This window comes from Crocodylus siamensis, chromosome 12 (assembly GCF_052110815.1).
Source record: "Crocodylus siamensis isolate JL-2025a chromosome 12, ASM5211081v1, whole genome shotgun sequence".
NCBI classification, from domain to species: domain Eukaryota; kingdom Metazoa; phylum Chordata; order Crocodylia; family Crocodylidae; genus Crocodylus; species Crocodylus siamensis.
This window is the reverse complement of record NC_143406.1, coordinates 21,899,754-21,922,461: the sequence shown is the minus strand read 5'-3', so window position 1 is coordinate 21,922,461 and position 22,708 is coordinate 21,899,754. Positions and strand designations below refer to the sequence as shown.

The 22,708-nt window shown below is 47.1% G+C and overlaps 1 protein-coding gene across 9 annotated transcripts in view; it reads left to right on the top strand.

The window, feature by feature from the left end:
- MGRN1 (mahogunin ring finger 1) overlaps positions 1 to 22,708 on the top strand; it is a 154,678-nt gene that overhangs the window by 30,342 nt on the left and 101,628 nt on the right. For all 9 annotated transcript variants that reach the window (XR_016438640.1, XR_016438639.1, XM_090023432.1 and 6 more), the window contains exon 3: positions 11,545 to 11,633. Coding sequence is in view for 7 of the 9 variants with exons in the window: in XM_090023432.1 (XP_089879558.1) it covers positions 11,545 to 11,633 (89 nt within the window). In the remaining 2 variants the exon portion in view is untranslated. The remainder of the gene's footprint in view (positions 1 to 11,544; positions 11,634 to 22,708) is intronic.

Below are 22,708 nucleotides of genomic sequence, written 5' to 3'. Positions count from 1 at the left end.
CTGACTCTGCTGCTCAGTTCTGTTACTTCAACATAGATTCTAAGATGAGAGTTTTCCCAAAGATGAGGACACCCATACGTTCTGTTCGGTCATCTCTCCCCACTTTGTGCTATGAACGACTGTTTTGATGGGATCATCAAGTCGTCTGAACTAACTCCTGTGATTCTGGTTTCTATTGGACCCTTCCAGCCCTTTCAGGAAGCAGTTGGTCTGTTTCACACCTTTTATAGACCCATATTATTATAGATCCAGAGGTGTTAGATCTAGTTTCAACTGGTTATTTCATCCAGTTAATCATTGCTGTTCACTATTCATGAAGAGGGATGAAAAAAGTGAGATCTTCTCATGAGGTTCTCTTATAACAAGAAGTCTGGTTGCAAGTAGTGATTAAAAGAGCTTTCCCCATCAGCAGGCTGGTTATTTTCTAATCGTAATAAGAGGATAACCCAGGGGTGGGCAAAATAAGGCCTGTGGGCCAGATCCAGCCCACTATGCCATTCTGTCTGGCCTGTGGGGCCCCTACATTTTTTGTTAAAAATTCATATTTATCTGCGCTGGCTCCTGTCAAAAATGATAGGAGCCTGGGGCAGCAAGGCCCAGGAGAAGCCACAGCAGGGTCTGCCTGGCCTTGGCCCTCCAGCCAGAAGTCTCTGCCTAGAGGGACCATGCTTCTGGCCTGGGACTGTGGGGCTGCTTAGGCCTGCGCTGGAGCAAAATTCATATAAGGGCAGGGGAGGGCTGCAAGAGATAGCCCCAGTCCTCCGGGCTGGGCTGGCTCTTGGTGTGTCCTGTGGTCTGGCCGTGCAGCCAGGAGTGAGCAGGTGCCTGGGAGCCAGCAACAGCCAGGATCCTTTCGCCCAGACAGGCGAGTGCAGGGCGTGTGGGGTCGGAGCTGCACGTGCTAGTCCCTGCCTGTACTGCAGGGCTGAGAGTGAGCGGGTGCATGGGAGCCAGCACCGGTGTTCAGGAGCCAGCACCAGCAGGGCCCAGAGCAGGGCAGCTCCCTTCTCTCGTTCCTGGTGCAGCCAAGCCCAGCTTCATAGTCCTGCCAGCTGCACCCCACCTTCCTGCTGCCCTGCTCTGGGCCCTGCTGACACTGGCCTGGGGTAGTACGCAGCTGTTGGTGGCTCCTGCACAGTTGCTCGCTCCCAGACCCCCCACCCCAGCCCCATAGTACAGGTGGGGACCAGTGTACAAACCTGGAACCCTGAGGGCCCCATGCTTGCCCATCTGGGTGAAAGGATTGGGCCCTGGGCTGCCCAGGTGACTGCTCGCCTCCCTTGTAGCCTGGCCTGGGGCCAGGTGGCTGCGGAGACTTGCATTGGGACTGCAGCCACATTTGCACTCTGGTCGCTTCTGCCACTGCCAGGAGGCTGGAGGCCACTGGGGAAGGGCCTGTCTGGCCCAGCTGGCTGGGACATGGCATGGGAAGTCCAGGTAGGCAGTATGGAAATTGCATGCTGCACCTGATGCTTGGGGTGGCAACGGTCTGGCTACCCCACCCCAACCCCTGTACACCCCATGCACTCACCCATACCCCACCCCAAAACCAGTCTACTCACCCATACCCCACCCTAACACCCCTGTACACCCCATGCACTATATAAGAGTAAGACTGAATTTTGAGCTATTATGCAACCACTTCTACATATATAGCACACACACACAATTCAGGACAAAAATATATATTTTTAATTAAATTAAAATACATTATTACGGGTATTTGATTTTTAGTACACAATTTGGGTTTTTTATGGTTCTAAGATGGCAGATCCTCTTCCCCAAAGGAGTACTTCCAGGGGCAAGGAGAGGAACTTCTGGTAGCAAAGTTCAGAGGGTAGGGGCAGGACTTGCAGTCCCAAGATGGCAACCAGGGGGCGTGGCACCTGTCAAGGGGCGGGGCTACTTATGCAGCCCTCGAAGGCTTGCCAAAACTCAGTAAGCAGCCCTCTGCTCAAAATAATTGCCCACCTCTATGATCACCCATCTTGAACAGAGGATGTAGTTCATTCACCTTTAGGCTGAAGTTTCATGATGGTGATGACAGTTACCATAATCCCTTCCCTGGATTTGGAGTATTGGCTTGAATCTCTTGGTCTTCAAGTTGCTTACTTCCACATATCCATCATATCACCCCACAGAAATTACTTGAGGCTTGTGGTAGATCAAAACTATTCAAGGTCTTACCAGTTAGCCTGTCAACAGCTCTATTTTGCAATTGTAGTAGCCCACCTCAGGAGAAACAAAGTGTTTCTGTGCCCTTTTCTGTATAACTGGCTGGAGAAAGGGTGGTCTTCTCTGCGGGTGCTTTAAATTGATGCCTGCTTCCCTGTTCCAGGGATCGAGTCTGATCGTAACCACTCTGAAGTTGTATCTCATGGCAGTACATAGGCTCAGAATCATTGGGGTCCATTGCAGCTTTCACATTAGCTATGACATGCATCCCTTAGGACTAGTTCCAGTTTATTATAAAGATAAGGAATAGATTCAGATAAACCCTGGACAGCCTGTGATTTCACCCCCTGCCCCACCCCCTCTGGTCAGGTCCTTGCTGAAATAGTAAAAAGACCCTATAAATATATTCAAGGAGGTACCCTTCTCTTACTGTCCAGGACAGTGGCTCTTGAGTCTAAAAAGGTTAAGGTATACCTCATTTGACTCAAGGTACCGCTTGAAAAATGCTTGCTGTTAGCTTTCATGCTGGATTTTTTTCTGTATAGAAAAATACATAATTTACTCAAATACAAGTTGTCCCTAAATTCAAGACAACCCCCCAATAATTCGATTCTACACACAGAAAAATTATAAATTTAGTAAATGTTCCATGTATGGAAACTAATTATTAGAGCATCATCCTAATTTGTTGCGTTTCCCACCCCCTACCCCACTATTGCAGGTGGTGGGGGAAGAGGTAATGAGAGGGGCAGTAATGGGGTAGGCAGTGGGGAATAGACAGTGGGGGAGGGATTGGGGGGCTTGTGGGAGTGCAAGTGAGGGGGGCAGGATTGGGGCAGGCAGTGAGAGAGGCAGACAGTTTGTCTTCTTTACACCCCCCCATTATGCCTACCCCCACCCTGCAGCGTTAGGTTGTCCTCGTTTCCTCCTTCCCCTGTTCTCCTCTCTTCCCCTCTCCAGGCCACTTCTGCTACTCGCAGTTTCAGTTTCCTGCCCCCACTTCCTCCTGCCTCTTTTCCCCTACCTGGGCCTCTACCTCCCCCTTACCTTTTCCCTTTGCCGGAGCCTCCATCTCATGGAATATAGTTCCAGCCCATAGCAGTGGCACGGAGCCAGCACTGCTGTTACAGGGCCAGGCTGGAACAGCAGTGATGGCTCTGCGCCCCTGATACGAAGCCTGGTTCCAGCCCATCTCTGTGCTCCAGGCTGCAGCAGGGACAGAGCCTGCTGGCATGGAGCAAAAGTAGGAGTGCAGCAGAGGGAGAGAGGGGGAAGTGTGTGTGTGGGGGGGAGACTGGAGGCTGTGAGAGAGCAGTGGTAGGGCATGTGGAGGGAAATTTGGAGAGGGGCAGGTGCAGCTGTGGCTCTAGCTCCTGCCCCAACACTGAGTTGGGGCCAGAGCTGCAGGAGCTGCCTGCCCTGCCACCGCCTCATGCTTGACTGTGTAAAGTGAGGGGCTTTTTTCTTCCATCTTAAATGAAGGGAAAAATCTTGTTTTCTAATTGAGTAAATAGGGTAATAGAAGAATGTTTCTATTGCAAAGAAGTCAGAAAGACCACAATAGGGCAGCTTTGTTTCTGACACCAAAGATTCCTGTCTGAAATCTCCAGGTGTATATTGTGAATCATGTGTAGGCATTTAGTGGGATCTTTAAAATACTTGCAGCACTCGGGTTGAGAATCACTGGTCTTGGATTATAGTGGCAGAAGTTCTGTTGCGGGACTGAAAAGCTACATAAACAGCATTCAAAAGTGAAAGTTTATGGTCTTGAGGAGAACTACAGACCATATTGACTTACCAGGGTGACACCTGCAAATCCATTCTCACAGTGCATCTCAGGACAGTTGATATAAATTATGATAGACACCACCATAACCATGCATATAAAAAATGTAGAAAGTATCAAATCTTTCTGTCCAGTTACCCTAGGAAGCAGTCCAGCTCCAGATGTGGTGCATTAGCCATCCAGAATATATTTCTGGGGGTTACTTGTCTGACCTTTGGAACCACCTACTCGGGCACGTATTTTTGAATCAGAAGCGGGAAATTAAGGGGTTTATCTTCGAGGCATCTTTTAATTTAAAGCTAATCCAGGATGGAGCCATCTGCAAGGTAGACAAATGAAAGTGTCAGGTTTTCTGTTCCAAAGAAGGCATGGGCCCAGAGTTCCCATCTAATGCATTCTTGAGCTATAGGATAACAAGGTTACTATATGCCTTTTCCCCCGTTGCTTCCCAGAGTCTTGTGCAAAATTAGACAAAATTTTGCCAGTCTGATCATAGCCCTGGTATGGCTGAGCCTGTCCTAGTCGGAGACAACCGTGGCAGAGTGTGGAGCCCAGGGCAGATCGGGACGGGGGGTGAAAGAGGGCCTGAATGCAAAGCTGGCTTAGCTCCGTGGGGCCTGGGGCAGCCAACCCTCTGCCCCCTAGGGATCACCCTGATCCTAGTTAGGAAGTTTCTGTGGGTTTGTCTACACATTCATTAATGCACTTTTGGTAATGTGTATTAAATTTAGTAACTCCACTGTGAGGTACTAGAAAAAGATGCGTTAGCTTATTTTAATGTGCATTAGCGAAAGTGCACTTTTTGTGCTGCTTTAATGCGCATTAAAATAGGCTAATGCTCATTAAAGCACATGCATAGATACGCCCTATGTCTTATCCCTCTGTGTGAAAGGCTTGCTTTTGCTCTGGACCTGAGAGTCCTCAATGTCATGGCCTGGATAAGTGGATGACTTTTGAGAGTAGAAAGGTCCTATTCTTCACTTGTTTATGATATATTAGCTATTAGCAGGAAAATATTTACAAGACAAACTTTCCTGGAAAAGCAAATTAGTTTCTTTCTTTGGTGCAGTTCAAGATTCCCTAATACTGTATGAGATTTTTTTTTAATACCTGTCATAATAGAATACCTTCTGGAGGTGAGCAAATCACCCCACCCATTGGGTTGTTCTGGCTGTATCTACCACGTGTCTTGGTTTACCATCCACAGGTACATAGTTAGGAAGGTGTTTTTCCATTCCACTATTCTAAAAGTATTGGAAAGTATGAATTGGGTAGCTCCACCATAGATTCATAGATTCTTAGGGGCTGGAAGAGACCTCACAGATCATTGGGTTCAGCCCTCCCGCTCAAGGCAGGAAGATAACTGGGGTCAAGAGACCTCAGCAAGGACTCTCCAGTCTCCTCTTGAAAACCTCCAGGGTAGGTGACTGCACCACCTCTGGAGAGAGTTTATTCCACAGTCTAGACACCCTGACTATGAAAGAGTTTTTCCTGATATTAAGCCTGAAGCGGCCTTCCGAGAGTTTGCATCCATTGGTCCTGATCTTCCCTAAGGGTGCCCTAATGAACAGTTGTTCACCGAGCTCCTGATGCGCTCCTCTGATATAGTTGTAAGCCGCTATCAAGTCCCCTCCCAACCTTCTCTTCTTTAGTCTAAAGAGGCCCAGGTCCCTCAGCCTTTCCTCATATGGCTTGCTTTGCAAGTCCCTGGTCATACAGATGGCTCTTCTCTGGACCCTCTGGAGTTTTTCCACGTCCTTTTTGAAGTGGTGCCCAGAACTGGATGCAGTACTCCAACTGCGGTCTCACCAGTGCTGAGTACGTTGAGAGTATCACTTCCTTAGCTTTATATGAGATGTGTTGGTTGATGCATGCCAGCATGTTATTTGCCCTTCTGGCCACCGCATTGCACTGATGCCTCATGTTCACACAATAGTCATTACCCCTAGGTCCCTTTCAGCCGTGGTGCAAGTCAAGCTGTCACCTCCAAACCTGTATGTATGTTTTGGGTTATTTGCTCCCAGATGAAGTTTAACACTTCCAAGTGTAAGGTGCTCCATCTGGTTCCAGTCTGCCCAACTCTCGAGCCTGTCCAGGTTTGCCTGTATCAGCAACCTATCTTCTGGCATGGCCACACTGCCTCATAACTTGGTGTCATCTGCAAACTTGGCCTGTGAGCTTTTCACCCCCACATCCAAATCATTGATAAAGATGTTGAAAAGCAGTGGTCCAAGCACAGACCCCTGAGGGACATCACTGGCCACCTTGCGCCAAGGCGACACGGATCAGTTCATGAGAACTCTCTGGGTCCTACCCTGTAGCCAGTTTCTCACCCACTGAACTGTCCATCAGTTGAGCCCACAGTCTTCCAGTTTTCCCAGAAGGATATTGTGGGATACTAGATCAAAAGCCTTTTGGAAGTCTAGGTATATAATGTCTGCCTTGTCTCCCATGTCCAGGTGGTGAGAGACCTGGTCATAGAAGGAGATGAGATTGGTAAGACAAGACCTACCTGTGACAAAGCCATACTGTCTGTCATTCAGAATCTTATCTTCTGCGAGTGTATTGCACATAGATTCTTTAATGAGCTTTTCCACAATTTTCCCTGGGACACAGGTTAGGCTGATTGGCCTGTAGTTGTCCTCCCTCTTCCCCTTCTTCAAGATGGGCACAACATTGGCCCTGTTCCAATCCTCAGGGATCTCCCCTGTATGCCATGAATTCTGAAAGAGCTTTGCCAGGGGTTCCTTGATGACTTCAGCCAGCTCCTTCAGCACTCTCGGATGGAGTCCATCTGGTCCCGCTCACTTATAAATGTCTAGCTTTTCTAGTTGGTATTGTACCCACTCAGCATCCACAGTGGGAAGGCTGTCAGTCCCAGCATGTCCCCTGTGAGCCTTATCTCACTTGATTTTCCCTATGGCCCAGTGAAATACTAAAGCAAAGTGGGCATTCAGGAGTTCAGTTTTTTCCTGAATGTCAGTTACCAGCTGTCCCAAGGTGTTAAGCAGCAGTCCCACACTTCCATTTGTTTTCCTTCTACTGCCTACATACCTAAAGAAGGACTTCTTATTATCGTTGACTCCCATGGCTAACCTAGACTCAGTCGCCACCTTGGCTTTCCTGATCATTTCCCTACAAGTGCTGGCCACTAAAGTATAGTTCTCCTTGAGGACCGTCCGTAGCTTTTACTGTGCATACACCTCTTTTTTTTTCTTTTTTGAGAGGACCACAATGTCCCTATTAAGCCAGGAGGGCTTCCCAGCCCTCTTGCTACTTTTCTTCGTTGCAGGAATGGTGTCTTTTTGTGCTTCGAGGATTATGTCTTTGAGCAATGACCGCTCTTTGTGCATCCCATTTGCCTTCCCTCCCGGGGCCCTCCCCAATTGCACTGCAATTGGATTATCTTTGCAGCTGTCATGAATCAATCATTTGAGCTAATGACATCATGTCAGTAAAGATGGCCTTCCAGATTGTTGTCACCTCGGTGAAAAGGGTGTAGGAGATCTGAGCCCTAATGATTTGATTCACATTTTCTATCTAGAAAAAGGTGTCTGTAAGCACTGGGGATCCTGGTTTTCTCTGATTTAAAAAAAATCCCCAATTTTTGTCCTCTAAAAACCCTCTAAATCCACATTTTTTCTGTGATTTTTTTAAAATGAAATACTACTAAGATAGATAGATAGTGGTGTTTCATTTTAATCAAGGAAAAATGTGGATGGGGGGAGGGTTTAAAACCAAAAATTGGGGATTTTTTTTTTTATCAGAGAAAACCAGGATCCCTGGTAATCTCCTGCTGAAAGTTCTTGTTAACTGCTGAAAAAAACCTGAGGGGCAAGGATTTCTTAGGATGACAGCTTTCATTGGATCAGCTGTGTAGGCAAACTTGTTTAACTTTATCCCAACTACATAGTTGGTCCAATAAAAACTATCACCCTAAGAAGTCCTTGTATCGTGTATAATTTCAGGACCATCATGGTTACAACAACTTACACAACTCTTACACTGTTGTAAAAAAACTCCAACAGAATTGCACTTAGCCAAAACATTCATCTTCTGATGTCTTCCCAATTCTTTGTGTCCATGAAAGCCATTGCGTCTTACCCTGGATGTGAAATGTGACCTGAGCCTACATTCACAAAGGACAAACCCATCCAAGTCATCTTCTCAGCTTTGTGGGCCCAGCAGGATAAGGACATAGTGATTCCCATCCAGAGACTTTTCCAAATGGATTTATGCGTGTGTTAGAATAGACAGTGAAATAGCCAAGGCAGATGCTCTAACAAATATTAGCACATTTGCACATTAGCACCAGAGCTCAAGCATATCTACAAAGTTACTAGAAAAAAACATCCATCCTAGATTTCATAGATTACATAGACATTTGGGCTGGAAGGGACCCTGGAAGATTGAGTCCAGCCCTCTGCCCCAGGGGCAGGAAGTCAGCAGGGAACATAGGATCCCAAGAAGATAAGCATCCAAATGCATTTTGAAGGCATTCAAAGTGGGTGCTTGAACTGCCTCTGGTGGTAGTCTATTCCAAATCTTGGGGGCTTGGACAGTGAAGAAGTTCGTTCTTATGTCCAGCCTGAATCAGTTGTGGCGGAGTTTGTGACCATTTGATCTTGTCGTCCCTTGGAGCGCTCTGGTGAATAGACATTCCCCCAGCTCCTGATGAGCATCCCCGATAAACTTATAGGTGGCCACCAGATCACCCCTGAGCCTGCGCTTTTGCAGGCTGAAGAGCCCCATGGCTCTCGGCTTCTCATCATAAGGTCTGTTTTCCTGACCTCTGATAACGTGCGTAGCTCTCCTCTGCACCCTCTCAAGCTTCTCCACATCCTTTTTGAATTGCAAAGCCCAAAACTGGACGCAGTACTCCAGCTGCAGCCTCACTAAGGCCGAATACAACGGGAGAATGACGTCCCGGGATTTACTTGAGGAGCATCTATGGATGCAAGCCAGCATTTTGCTTGCTTTACTAACTCCAACATCACACTGAAAGCTCATGTTCATCTTGTGGTCATTCATGACCCCCCAAGTCCCTTTCATCTGTAGTGCTAACCAGCGTAGCACTGCCGAGCCTATTAGCATGCTACAGGTTTTTCTTCCCAAGGTGGAGAACCTTGCATTTTTCAGTGTTGAACACCATCATGTTCTCGTCCACCCATTTCCTGAGCCTGCCAAGATCCGCCTGGATCACCCTCTTGTCCTTGGGTGTGGATGCTTTACCCCAGAGTTTGGTGTCATCGCCAGACTTGGCCAATCCGCTTCTGACACCAATGTCCACATCATTGAAGGTGTTAAATATTATAGGCCCTAGGACAGAGCCTTGAGGGACCGCATTGGTCACAGTGCACCAAGACAATTGGCTGCCATTGACCACCACCCTCTGGGTCCTACCGCGGAGCCAATTCCCCAGCCAGTGGATTGTGGTGAGGTCAAGGCCACAGTTGGCCAGTTTAGCCAAGAGGTGATCATGGAATACCAGATCCAAGGCTTTTTAAAGTCAAGTTATACAATATCAATCTCTTCCCCCTTGTCCGGGTGATAAGTCACCTGGTTATAAAAGGAAATTATATTTTTAAAGTGTTTCCCCTGGAACTCTGTTTACATGTTCTTGAGATGTAAATTTCTGAACCCTTCACTGGAAAGCTGTCTCTGGCAAAGTGTTACTTCAGTAGCATTTCTAGTGGACTCTGATCCCACCTCTGAATGAATTGGTCACTGCTTTGAGGATCACTTTTGGACAAGTGCTTGAAGGAAAAAGAAACACTCCATAGTCATTGTAAAATAATTTAAGATGAGTCCATATTTCAGCACATTCCACAACCTCCCCTATCTTACTCAGTCTGGAATAATTAGGGTTCAGTTGTTGGAAAGAAATTCCCTTTTGCTCTCAATGCAAAATGTGTGTGTGTTGTATGGTGGTTGTACTCAACTTTTAAGCCTTGTGAGCCATACAAGTGGCACAGAGCCTGCCTGTGGGCTGGATCTGGGATTGTTTCCTGGGTGGGCCCAGAGCAATCCCAGCCACCCCCCAGAGCCAGAATTGGGTCCTGGGCACCTGGCACCACCTCACCTCCTGGATTCTCCTCCAGGGGGTTTAGACTAGGGGTATATCGATAGAGATTTTTTGGGCTGATACTGGTATGACCAATTTTTAAGGAGCCATATTGGCTGATCCGATTGGTGATATCCAGCCCGGTCAGTGTCTGGCTGGTAAGTCTGTTGTGGGGAAGGGTCCCCGGAGAAGGAAGGAGGTGGGATGGGGTCAGATCAAGGCCCCCACTGTGAGGGAGGGAGTGGGGTAGGGGCAAGGGCAGGTGCTGCACAGCTGGGGCAGGGTGCAGGATGGAGCCACAAGTGGCTTGTCTGGCATGCGTGGGGGTGGGGGCAGCTCCTCCCACTGCATCCAGCCTGGGAGGGCATGGGGGAGGCATGTCCCCCTGGTTCTGCACGTGGGGCAAAGATGGGCTGCTGCTGCAGGCTGGGGCCAGGGCTTCACTGAGCTCTTCCTGGCAGGGGGGCTGGGCCGGGGCTGTGCTTGGGGCAGGTGGTGGCAGGTGCTGAGATGGGGGCTGTAGCCACCCCAAAATTTGCCATAGCCTCTCGCAAACCCTCCTCCCAGCACTGGTGCCCAGCCCAGCCCCCTGCCAGGAAGAGCCTGGCGCTGCCCTGCCCCAAGCCCGCCCTCGCCCCATGTGCAGGACCAGGGGGACATGACCCCACATGCCCTCTTGGGGTGTGCACAGTGGTGGGAACCACTCCCTGTCCCTGCACCCTCCTGGACGAGCTGCTTGCGACTCTGTCCTGTGCCATGCCCCGCCCTGGCTGGGAAGCACCTGACTCTGCCCCAGCCCCACTCCCTCCCTCATTTCAGAAGGCCTTGATCTGCTCCCCCTCCCCTACACCCCTATCCGTTCCCCCACAGCAGACTACCAGCCAGATGCTGCTGGGCTGTGCTTCTGGTTGATGTGTGTTGCGCTGCAGCTGCAGCGCAATGCATGGGGGGCATTTATCGGTGACGTTATCAGCCAAAAAAAGCCAGTTGCCAATACCATTAATTTTCCTTATATTGGTGCCAATCTTTTCCAGGATTTTCCCTGGGACAGAGGTTAGGCTGATGTGGCCTATAGTTGTTTGGATCCTCCCTCTTCCCCTTCTTAAAGATGGGCACAATGTTGTCCCTCTTCCAGTCCTCAGGCTTTCAGTTCTTTAATACATGGGTATCTAATTCTGGTATAAAGGGCTGCAGTAGTGCCATGGGAACTAAGTTGTCTGTTCCTGAGAATAAAATGGCAAGATCCAGGGCAAGCTCTCCACTATGCCTTGCCAGTGTACTTAGGCTGCATTGCTGAGCTGAAGAGGAGTAGTCAGTCTCCATTGCCCATTCAGGTAGTCTGTCTACTAATACATCTAGCAGATTTGCTGGTTAGTGCCAGTTGTAGTTGGTTAAATGAAGAAAGAAGAGTATTTTGAGGCTGTTTGGACGCTTTTTGTATAGGGCAGATTTGTATGTCATTATAAATCTAATACACTAAGCTGGTGTATTAACAAAGCCCTGTGTCTTTTTTTTCTAGTTTCCTTATGTAACCCCAGCACCACATGAACCTGTGAAAACCCTGAGAAGCTTGGTGAACATCCGTAAAGACTCGCTTCGTCTTGTGAGGTATCTTTACTCATTTAAATCTTAGTTATATTGATTACAAGGACTGGGGCATCCAGAGCCAAACCATGCATTTGGTAGTCCATAGAGGAGAAGGCCAAATAGCAAGCTATTACTCCAGTGTTGCTCTCAAGTCCATGCCAGAGGTTCAGTGTTCATTAGTAATTGCATTTTTTTGTATCAGATTATTCACTTCATTTGAGCAGTCAGCATTTTTAAACAGCACCAGGGAGGCTGATGTTTCTAAAGAGTGAGCAGAGCAAAAAGCTCAGTGTAGGAAACTGTGGTGTTTGAGTGTTACTCAGGACTGTTAGCACAAATGGAAAATATTAATCATATTAAAGCTACAGACAGATTCCTTTCTGAGCTGTATACTTGGAAAGCTAGGAACAAATTGATCTTGGTGCAGGTCCCAGGCAAAGAGAACTGACTAATTTCAAATAAAACTGCCTCAGTTTTTTCTTACTGGCTGGAGTACAGTGTAATCTCATACATTCAGGTGACTGCACCCTGTACATGGAAGGGGTAGACTAGATACTAAATCTCATAATATGTCACCATGATCTAAAGCAACAAAAGTCAAGATTTGGTCTTTGGGTTAAATGTTGTTGTGGTGTGACTAACAATTAAGCCTATGGCTGTTCTTGCTTAATACAAAGATATGGTGCTTTGGGGAGACCAGGTCCCAATGTGTAGTGCTTGTTCTTGGTCTGAGCAGTCTGTAAGCTACCTCCATATAACATTTTTGTAGAATTGCACAGTTGGGCTGTCCAACTGTGTTTCCCCTGTGCAATCTCACCATGGCCCTGTGCCCCTATTGTGTGAGCCACCTCAGGCTCCTGCCAGTTTATAGGCTCCTGTGCAGGGCTGGGCTACATAGATCCCAGAGTCTCATGCTCCCAGGGTTTGTGGTCCTGCCCCCAAGGGTGGGAACAGGAAGCACAAGTCAGAGGATGGAGAGGGAACCTGGAGGTCCTGCCCAAAGTAGCCAAAGAGGTGAGGGAAGCAGCACCTGGAAGGGAGTCTGGGGGCTGCAGTTTAAACTGCAGGATGCCAGTTGAACAGTTTTCATCTAGCCCAACTCCTGCACAGATCCTGGTGTCTCTATGTAGCCCCCTTCATTTTACAGAAACTGGGGGCAGTACTTAGACACCTGTCAAATGTCCAATTTGGCATATGGTGGAGAAGATTTGGTTGCCTTAATAAAGAGTGAGTAAAAAGAACTAAAAGCAGGCAGAGGTGATCAGCCTTATTTCAGCTGTCCAAAACTGCGGTGACAGTCTCAAAACTAGGGAACCAGAAAGAGGGAAGTAGCACCTATTTGCTTAGAAAAAATCTCAGTAAATTTCCATGTTTTGAAGATCTCTTGGCTTTTCTAGCCAAAGTATGTGTCTGCTTCACTAGAAAAAAATCCTTCTGTTTCCTCTGTAGCCAGATCTTATTTTGTAACCAACATTCCCTACTTCTCTGGTAAGCATAATACCAATGTCCCATCTCAGACACTGAAGAGGGCTAGAGCCCCACATTTGGGGAAAAGTCTTGCTGGGAACACAGGAGTTTGATTTCTAGCTTCTGGCTCTCATCTTTCACTTGCTATGTGACTTTAGATGAGTGATTTTTCTCTCTGACTTCCATCCTTTCTACAATAAGAGAAATTAATTAAATTAACCTGTCTTCCAAAGGAGTTGGGAGATGGGATCACTTCTAAGTGTTGTGTAAGTGCTTAGGGGAGTCTAGGCATGTACCACAGTGAGCCTGCATAGTGCTACCACCTCCATCAGTTTTCTGGACTTGTTCTCCTATATAGCACCTGTGTTACAGGGTCTGGGTTAGTTCCAGACTGCTATTGGCATTGATCTTGGTACACCCTGGGGAATTATGCAGTTATGCACCTGAGCAATTTTGTGCATAAAAGGCATGACCATGCATAATCACATAATTTTGCATAATTTAACTCCGGCAGGCCGTGTGCCTCCCTGCACCACTGTGGGGCTCCCAGCACTCCAGCTGGGAGCCCTGTGTGGAGGCACTGAGAGCGGTGGCACACAACTGGACATCTGGTAAGTGGGGAGGGGAACTCCTGCCTGCAGGATGGGGGTAGGTGTGGGGTTTGTGAATGTCTGAGAGCTGTGCAATATTGGGTTGGGCCAGCCAGCTCCATCTTCCACATAGGGCTCCCAACGGGAAGTCACATGTGGAGGCAGAGAGGAAGCCTGTCCTGATAGCATGCAATTTTGTATTTCTAGAGAAGGTTCAAATAGTGTTATATTAAGTTTAATTAGTGAAAAAGGTAAGTAATTTTGTATAATATTGAATTTGTCTATGCATAATTTTGAATTTTTCTGCACATAATTCCCTGGGGTGCATCTTGAGATGGGTCTGAATGACAGATTAATGGCTGTTTCACAAGAAGATTGTCACTTTGCATTCTGCTGCCTTTCCCAGCTAGAGGTTTGACCCTTCTCTCTGTATTTGTGAAAGCCACTCCCTGGTGTCTCCAGTGTGGTTAATTGTAATTGCTGTTTACACTTGCAGATTTCAAAAGAACAACCTCTGTTCTTAGTTAGCTAGAGATTTTCTTCCTCTCTTAGCTCCCTTTCTGGTAAAATGAGGCTGAGTTAAGTGTAAATTGGGTCTGTTTTTAAAAATGTAGTTAGCCATTTGACTTTTTTCCCTGGTTCCTGTCATTACCTAGAAGCTTGCAGCTTACCTTACAGATGGTGAGGGAAGCTCTCTAGATTCCAGTTCCGAGCTCTGTGGATAGATGTGAGGAAACTTCCACTCTGGCTCCCTGCCCTCCCAGAACCTGTGGATAATGTTCCAAGCATGCCAAACCCTAAATGGTTTTCATGGTTGGCCACACGCATTTATGCATGAAATTGTTCAGCTCTGTGGACTTGCAATGGCTTCTGATTTCTAACATTAATTTCAGAGGGGAAGATGCAGTCTGTCCTGGTCAGTGTGTCAGAATAAGATGGCCTCCTAGCCCTTGCTTCAGTCTGACTGTTGTCTCTGAACTATTTGGAGGTCTTGACAGGAAATTGCTGGCTTGTGAGGCTGAAATCATCACAGCAAACAGAACAGCTGTGAGCAAATTGAATTCTACAGGCAAAGTTCTGAGAGTCAAATGACTGAGGAAGAATTATCCTCTCCGTGTTAAGAATATGTTGGAAGTTCTGAGGAGGCTAATATAGCTCAGTAGCTCCTAATCTGGAAGGAACTATCAGGTCTTGGGAGGGAGATTGAGTCTGTAGGCAGTGCGTGCTGCATAGAAAGAGACCACCTCACTGTGAGGTTATATTGCCATATGATGGTTTCTTTGGACTTGCATGAGTTACCAGGGTAAGAAAACTGAACAGCAGTGCACTGAAGGAGGCAGGCAGTAGTCTTCCAGGGTTTTAAGAATGTGTCTGGAGTGAGTAACCTGATCCTTGAAAGCACTAAACTGACATAACTGGGAACAGCAGGGCCATTTCTTTCCTCATTGGATTTGACACATTTTAGGGCCAAATTGTCCTATCCTTTCTTTCCGTCTGTGCAACCAGAACTCCTTGAATAGCTCTCACTATAGCACTGCTTAATTGAGATTTTGAGCATGGAGTAAAGTGCATGCATTTGTAGATAGATACCCAGGCTTGGTGAGACTGTTAGATTATATAATCTGGACTCCTGTATGATGTAGAGCAGTGGTCTCCAACCTTTTTAAGTCAGAAATCACTTTTGGAATTTAAAAGGAACTCAAGATCTACCCTGTGCCAGTGACACCCCCCCCTCCACCCTGTCCAGCAGGTAAGTCAGGGGGTGGAGGTGGAGATAGAGGGAGAAAAAATTATTTGGGGGCATGCCTCCCCAGCAGGTAAGTCTATCTCCCATGTCAGGGAGGGAGTAGAGCTGGAGCAGGGGACAGGCCTTGTACAGCTGGGGTGGGATGGAGCCATAAGTGGCTTGTCCAGGTGGCCGAGAGGGGGCATTTACCCTGGGAAGGCACGGGAGTTGGGGCGTATGCCCCTGGAATTGCACAGGGTGGGGCAGGACAGGCTGCAGGTGCTGGCTGGGGCTGGGCTGTTCCCGGCGGAAGATGTGGCAGTGCTGGGAGCTGGGCTATGGGGAGCTCCAGCCACCCAAAAATTGTCTGTAGCCCCCTCCCAGTGACACCACTGCCAGGCCTGATCTCACTGTGGCTGCAGCCTCTGTCAAGATCAGCCTGCCCTCCCCTGCACAGATCTGGGGCATATGGCCCCTATGCCCTGGTGGGGAGGGCTGGGGCTGGGAGGTGGCGCTGGCCTGATCCTGGTGGAGGCTGCAGCTGCACTGAGGTTGGGCCCAGCGGTAATGTTGTAGTGCCGCCCGGTCTGAGTGAAGCGCAGCTGTATCCTCCACTGGGAACAGTCTGGCCCCAGCCAGTAGCCTCAGGCTGCATTGGCCTGCCTTGTGCAATTCAGGGGGCACATGCCTCCCATGCTCTTCTGTGGTGAGTGCCCCCCCAGGACGAGCTGCCCACGGCTGCGTCCTGGCCCCACCCTGGCTGTGCAAGGCCTGCCCCTGCTCCAGCCACAACTCCCTCCCTGACCACTGCTGCAGCTGCCCACAGTACCCATGTTTGCGGGGGGCACATGCCCCCAATCTGCGCATGGTGGAGGCAGCTTCTGCCGCAGGCTGGGCTTTGCACCTGGACCCCACTACAGCTGGCCTGGGAGAGGCTGAATGCACGTGGCATTGGGCCCCTCCCTGGGAAGCTGCAGTGGGGCTCGGGGTGCAAAGCCCAGCCCACAGCGGCAGCTGCATCCACCAGGCACAGATGTGGGGGCTCATGCCCCCTGGGGCCTCCGCTTGGGTCCACCCCACTCCCCTTCCCTGGACAAGTTGCCCAGGCTCAATCTTCCCACCACCTGCCGAGCTGGGGCCCCACTACCAGACTGCTGCTGCGTTTGGTCCCTCACCACAGGGGCCTCTATTAGGCCCCCTCCTCCTCCTCCCTCCCCCACTGACTGACCTGCTGGGATGAGGGAGGGGGACGCGCATGCACACAGGTGCATGCTCAACATCTCCCAGCCCTCTATCAACTGCAAGAGGTGCCCGGATCTAGCTGTTGATCCCCAATCAACTGGTTGGTGACCACTGAGGTAGATTCAAGGCACCCCTGCATAAATTTGTTTTACTCCTTTACGAATGTAATTGTGCCCTTGTGTGTGCTGGAAGCCTGTCTTCCACAATAATACCTACTTTTGATTTGAAGCCATCAAGAGATGATGAATCCACCATTTTTTTCTTGGTAGCTTATTCCAGTGATTAATTCCCCTGTGGTTTAAAAAATAGTCCCTTATTTTAATTTGATTTCTCTAGCTTTCCCATACAGGGTTGTTTCTTGTTGCGTCTTTCTCTGCTACATTAGAGAGCTCTTTATTTCCCCCCACTATTTCCTCCTTGTTCTGGTGCGTATGTGCCATAATCAAGTCACCTCTTAGTTCATGATTTTAGTATTTTAAGTGTTAAAGTCCCTGAGGAGACACCCCAATCTTTCAACATCCTTTTAAAATGTAGATGCCAGAACTGATTGCAGCATTCCAATATCAGTCTCGCTAGTTCCATGTATGAAAATAAGATCATCCCCTTGATCCCAGGTTAATACAGCCAAGGGTTACAAAAGCTCTTTATACCCCATCAGTGCACTGAAAGCTTACGTTGAATTGTTGGTCCACAATGAGCCCTACATTCTTTTTCATGTCACTGCTTTCCTGAATGTTTTTTCTGCATTCTATAGGTATGACTTACATTCCTTATTTTTAGATATATAACTTTGCTTTTTAGTGGTAGTAAAACTAAAATATGTACTCAGCAGGGTTAGAACTTGCCTAGCTTACAAAGAAATTCAGATAGCTTTGGGTGACTGCTCTGTTCTTTGTTATTGTGCCAGGCTTTGTGCCATCTGCATCAGTGGTATTTTTTTGTATGTTCAAAATCTTCTATGGTATAGTAGTAGTATCAGAAAACATACTGGTCTTTGTAGAAATGTCAATGATTTCTTTCCTTTGCAACTGCTTTTTGAGATCAATCATTTGGCAAGCTTTTTATTCATTTAACATGTGCTCTACTGATATTATATAGTGCTTTTTAAATCAAACTTTTAATATCAACTAATGCTAGTTGATATTCTCCTGCCATTCCTTGAAGTCATAGCCTATCCTCTCTGTGCGATAGGACATGCTGCAAAAAATTGTCTCTGCACCCATGCACATTACATCCTGAAATACCCCTTGATGGCTTCTTGTTCCTGCAACACACTGACCTCATGACCTCATGACCCTCTTCTTCTCCGTGCATTTTCCTTTAGTGGCAGACTTTCTTTTGACATCCAGCCCCAGGTACCTCATGCTAGTTAAATACATACATTATTTTGGGTTGTTGGACTTGAGGCATAAATGCTCTGTCCCTTCCACAGTGACAGTCTTTCAGTTGGATAGAACTTAGCTCCGTTGCACTGCCAACAGGAACAGCTTCCAGAGAATTGCTCTTTAGGAACTGGTTGTAAAGCACGCCACCTGATTATAATCATCTGGATGGATGACATGGAGAGAGATGCTGTAAATCAGCCTTGGCCATCCAGGATTGAACCCCTTTTTTCCTGGATTTCTCCCAGAAATGATGAGGCAGAGTCAAATGCTTTCAGCTAGATCCAGAGGTGGATCTGGAGCAGTACAAGGAGAGCTTCAAGGGTGAGTTGGGGACCCAGCAAAGTCAATGGCTGCTTGGCATAGCAGCAGCTAAGCTGTGTCAGTCATGCTAAGAACAGAATAGCTTGTTCATGATCAGCTTTCTGCAGTGGAAGAAGCTATGAGAGGGTGAAGAGGTGGGCTGCAGTTAGTAAAGGGAGCTGCAGGCCAGGTCCAGGGGCTGCTACTCTTCTAAGCAGGTTTCAGCCACCTAGGAAGCAAGAAATCCCTCTCATGTCTCTCCAGTTGTTCGTGATGGGACATAAAAATGTTATTGGGAACTACCAGTGAATAATTATAATTGGCATCAGAACAGTGGGAGGTATAATCTGCTCATAATTACTTGACTCTTTTAAGGGGTAATGCTAAAAAGGCATACCATTTCCCATCAGATTCAGTCTCTTACAGTTGGCTTAATACAAGACAAATGTTGTCCTTAATAGCAGAAATTTTATTGATACTGGAAGTGAGAACATACCACCAGTCTCACCTGTCTGACCAAAGTTTCTTTATTATTCATGAGCAAGATCTGTAATTAGCAGCATTGATATACAGATGAACATGCAATACATTTTCCACACTTCACTGGAGTACGGAGAGGCACTCACTGGTGTGAGCACAGAGTTGGAAGCTGTGGACTCCTGGATTTTAATCCACATTCTGCTGTTGACCTCATTCTGACTTCAGCAAATTCCTTAATCTCAGAAAATTAGGGTATTAGCATGTCTGCATCCTGATGCTGTTGAAATGGATGTTTGTAAAGTGAAATAAACTCTTTACCTGCTAACTATCTTGACCAGGTAGAGCAGGATTTAGATCATGTGTTTGTGCTCCCAGGGAATCAGTGAGCTTTTGCCTTAACTTCAGTGACAGGAGAGAGAGGCCTGTGTAAAATGCTTTTGAAAAGCCCACTAGAGGGTTTAACATTGAAGGGAGAGACGAGCTGCGATTGGTTTCTTTGGATACTGATAGTGTCCTTGGAATGACACAGCATTCAACTTTTATATTACTAATAATGCTAATAATGCTGCGTTTGTTCCCAGGAGCAGTCCTGCCCATGTTTCCCATCTTGTATGCACATTCCACCTGATTATTTGGTGGTGGCTCATTATATCTAGGGCCTTGTCACCTTTGGTTACCAATTTTAAGCAGCCAGCCAGCAGTACCAGTGGCCTAGGCTCAGCTATGAGAAATGAACTGTATTTTTCCTGAATATTCCCTAGTGGAGAGTATATTTCCCATCCCCAGTCCCACCTCAAAGTTGGTACCAATTCTCTACTATAGGGGATGTCAACCAAGGGTGGGCATACCCCTGGGGGTACTTGGGAAGGCCTCAGGGGGTGCGTGACAGTGATGTAGATAAATGGGGGCACTTCCAGTTTCACCGGTGGCACTTCTGGTTTTGCTGCTGGTTTCATCGCTGCATGCAGGGGACCTCTCCGCCGGCCTTCCCACTCATTGACCAGCTGGGGGACGCCCTGCTTTTTGACCGGCTGCTGGGGTTACACCAATCAAAAAAGGTTGAAAACCCCTGCTCTACCACCATTGTCAGGCTGAAACAAAAGAAAGTATTGATGGGAAATGACCCAGAGAGTCATTATCAGGGAGAGGCACGGGGCAGAGTTATGAAGGGGATATTTGCACTGCTGCAGCTTCTGTTGTGCCAGTCTGAAAGATTGTTTTCTCCTAGTCTGTCAATCCAGTTTGAAATTCCTAAGTTTGCGCTTGTGATCTTGCTGTACCTGGTCATGATTTCAGCTTGGACTATTGTTGTCATTTTATTCAGAGTGCCACTAGTAACCATGTCTTAGAAGGAAAATTTGCAACTATCTATTTGTGTCCCAGGTGTAAACACCACTCAGTTTCACTTTGGCTGCCTTATGTAGGTCACAGCAGACACATTGCAGAATGGCAGTTATTCTTTTCTTGTCCTTTTTATTCTAGCAAGTGGCAAAAGCTGTAGTTAAGAAGCCAAATTACTGCTTAGATCTAGGTGAACCCATGGCAAAGATCTGTGATCTCATGCTAGTAGTTCTGTGGAAAGTCTTTCAAGTAGGAATGTGAGGGTATACTGTAGTGGTATTGTCTAAGGAAAGAAGAACACAAGGATGTAATGATGTACAGATTTAATTATACTACTTTAAACTTTATTTAGCAACTTCAGTTCTCGAAGCATAAAATCCCATGCCCCTGTTTAATGTCTGTGTAAGTAGAATTTGTTGGAACTGTCCTGAATAAGCAGCACTTATTGCTGAATGAGGTCTCCTTGAAGATAACCTGGTTGAATAACATGTATGTATAATCTACTACTTAAATATACCATTTGATAGATGCTGTGGAGCTGGGGGTATTCAAGGCAAGGCTCCCTTGGTACCCAGATCTTCCTGAGTGGTTTAACCATCTAACCTCCTGTCAGCCATATGCTACTGGTTGCACATGAGAGACTGGGATTATGCAGAAAACCTAGTCTCATTATGCGTCCTTAGAAGATTACTGTATTTTTGCGCATGTAGTCTGCGAGCTATACATGTTTTTACAAACATGGATGGGTGCGGGCTATACAAGGGTGTGGGCTATGCAGAGTCTTTAGAACAGCATAGCCTGTCCCCGGCTGCGGGCTGATGTCACGGTGGCGGCAAGCCCTGGCAGGACTGAGTGCGGCTGGCGATGGGGAGTGGGGCTGCCTCTCCCAGCTTGGAGCTCTTCCTCTCCCCTCCCCTGCACCACTTTTAGCTGGCTCCAGTGGGGATGCCCAGCAGAGCCTGCGCTTGAGCATGGCTGGTAGCGGTGGCAGGCAGCGGGGCTCGCAGCTCCTTATCCCTCCCCTCCCCTCCCCTGCAGCAATTAGCACTGGCTGGGGGTGGCGGCGGGGAGCGGGGCTCACAGCTCCTCATCTCTCTCCTCCCCTGCAGCAATTAGTACCAATTAGCTCTGGCAGCCGTGCCCAGCAATAGCCTGCACTGTCAGGTGCAGGGAATACATGGGTGCAATCTATACACGGACCATTTTACAAAAAAACAATTTTCCGCAGGTTATATCAGTGTGCGGGCTATATGCGTGAAAATACAGTACTCATTAAAGTATATATATATAAAAGTACCATTTCTACACAACACTTGAGTAACTGTGGGTGTGTTGGTTACTGCGCTGTGCGTGTGGCACATGGTTAGATTTTGCTGCTTTGTTGCTGTAGTGGTGTGCTATACCAGGGGAGTGCACCATTATAGTGACATAGGTGGTGATCATATGTAGACCCATGTGATCACTATGTAGATGCATCCTGTGGCACTCATTGCTGCAGGATGTTGTTGTAGCAAGGAACTTAGCAGGATTCAGAAAGTGTTTTGAATTTGCATGGCTAATGAGAGAAGTCACAGTGACATTAGGAGGGGTGAAAAGGTTATAAAGGATATAGAAGTTCCTACTGTAGGATGAAATCCAAATACTAGCTGAGAATGTTGAAAAACTCCTTAATTTTCTGTTACGTAGTTTATATCAGAACGCTGGGTAGAGGTGATATCTTTTATTAGACTAACTATATAATTTATATCAGACCTTCATCTGCTGTATGGTACTAGCTGATGAAATAAGCTGCTGGACTACTAGAAGAATGGATGCTTAGAAAACAATAAAAATCAATTTAGTGACCCTTATACCCCAGCATAATGCAACAGGAAGGGGATGTAATGAGAGTGAAGTAATATTTTAAGTTACATTTTTTTTTTCCTCCCAGTGCATTTCGTCTTTTGTCTTTCTTAGATTATAAACTTTTCAGCCCAGGGATAGACTTTTTGTGTAGCAACAAGGTTTGTGTAGATGCTTTACAATGATAGGGTTAATCCTACCCCTCAACAAAAAAAAAAAGTTCAAGTTTTTGGCTCCTCTGTAGCCAGTGTCCTGCAACCCTCATTCTTCTGGTGTAGCAGGACTGCATGAATAGTCTAGAAAGGTCTACCAAGGTTGCTTCTGGATTATCCCCTGCATTGGAGTTCTTTAGGGCCATGCCTCTGAGATTTGTGATTTAGTGTTGTCTCTTGTGGCTCATAGGTAATGTTTAGTATGTTGTGGTTCTTATAGGACCATGAACATGAAATCCCTTTGTCTTGAACTGGTTGACTATGAGATTAGTTGATAGTTTTTTTTCCTATGACTTCAGTACCAGGCATATCTAGTAATCTTAGAGTGAGATCCATCTTCTTTTTGAGGGAAGGTGTCCTCCTCTTGGCTTGGAGTGCTTCTCTTCTCCCTTTACATGTTACAGATATTACACACAGGTTAGGTTAACAGGATAATTGCACAGTTACCTGGAGACCAGCTACACGTGCAAAGTAGCTATCACGCCATGAAAAGCTGCAATCAGCTATCAAG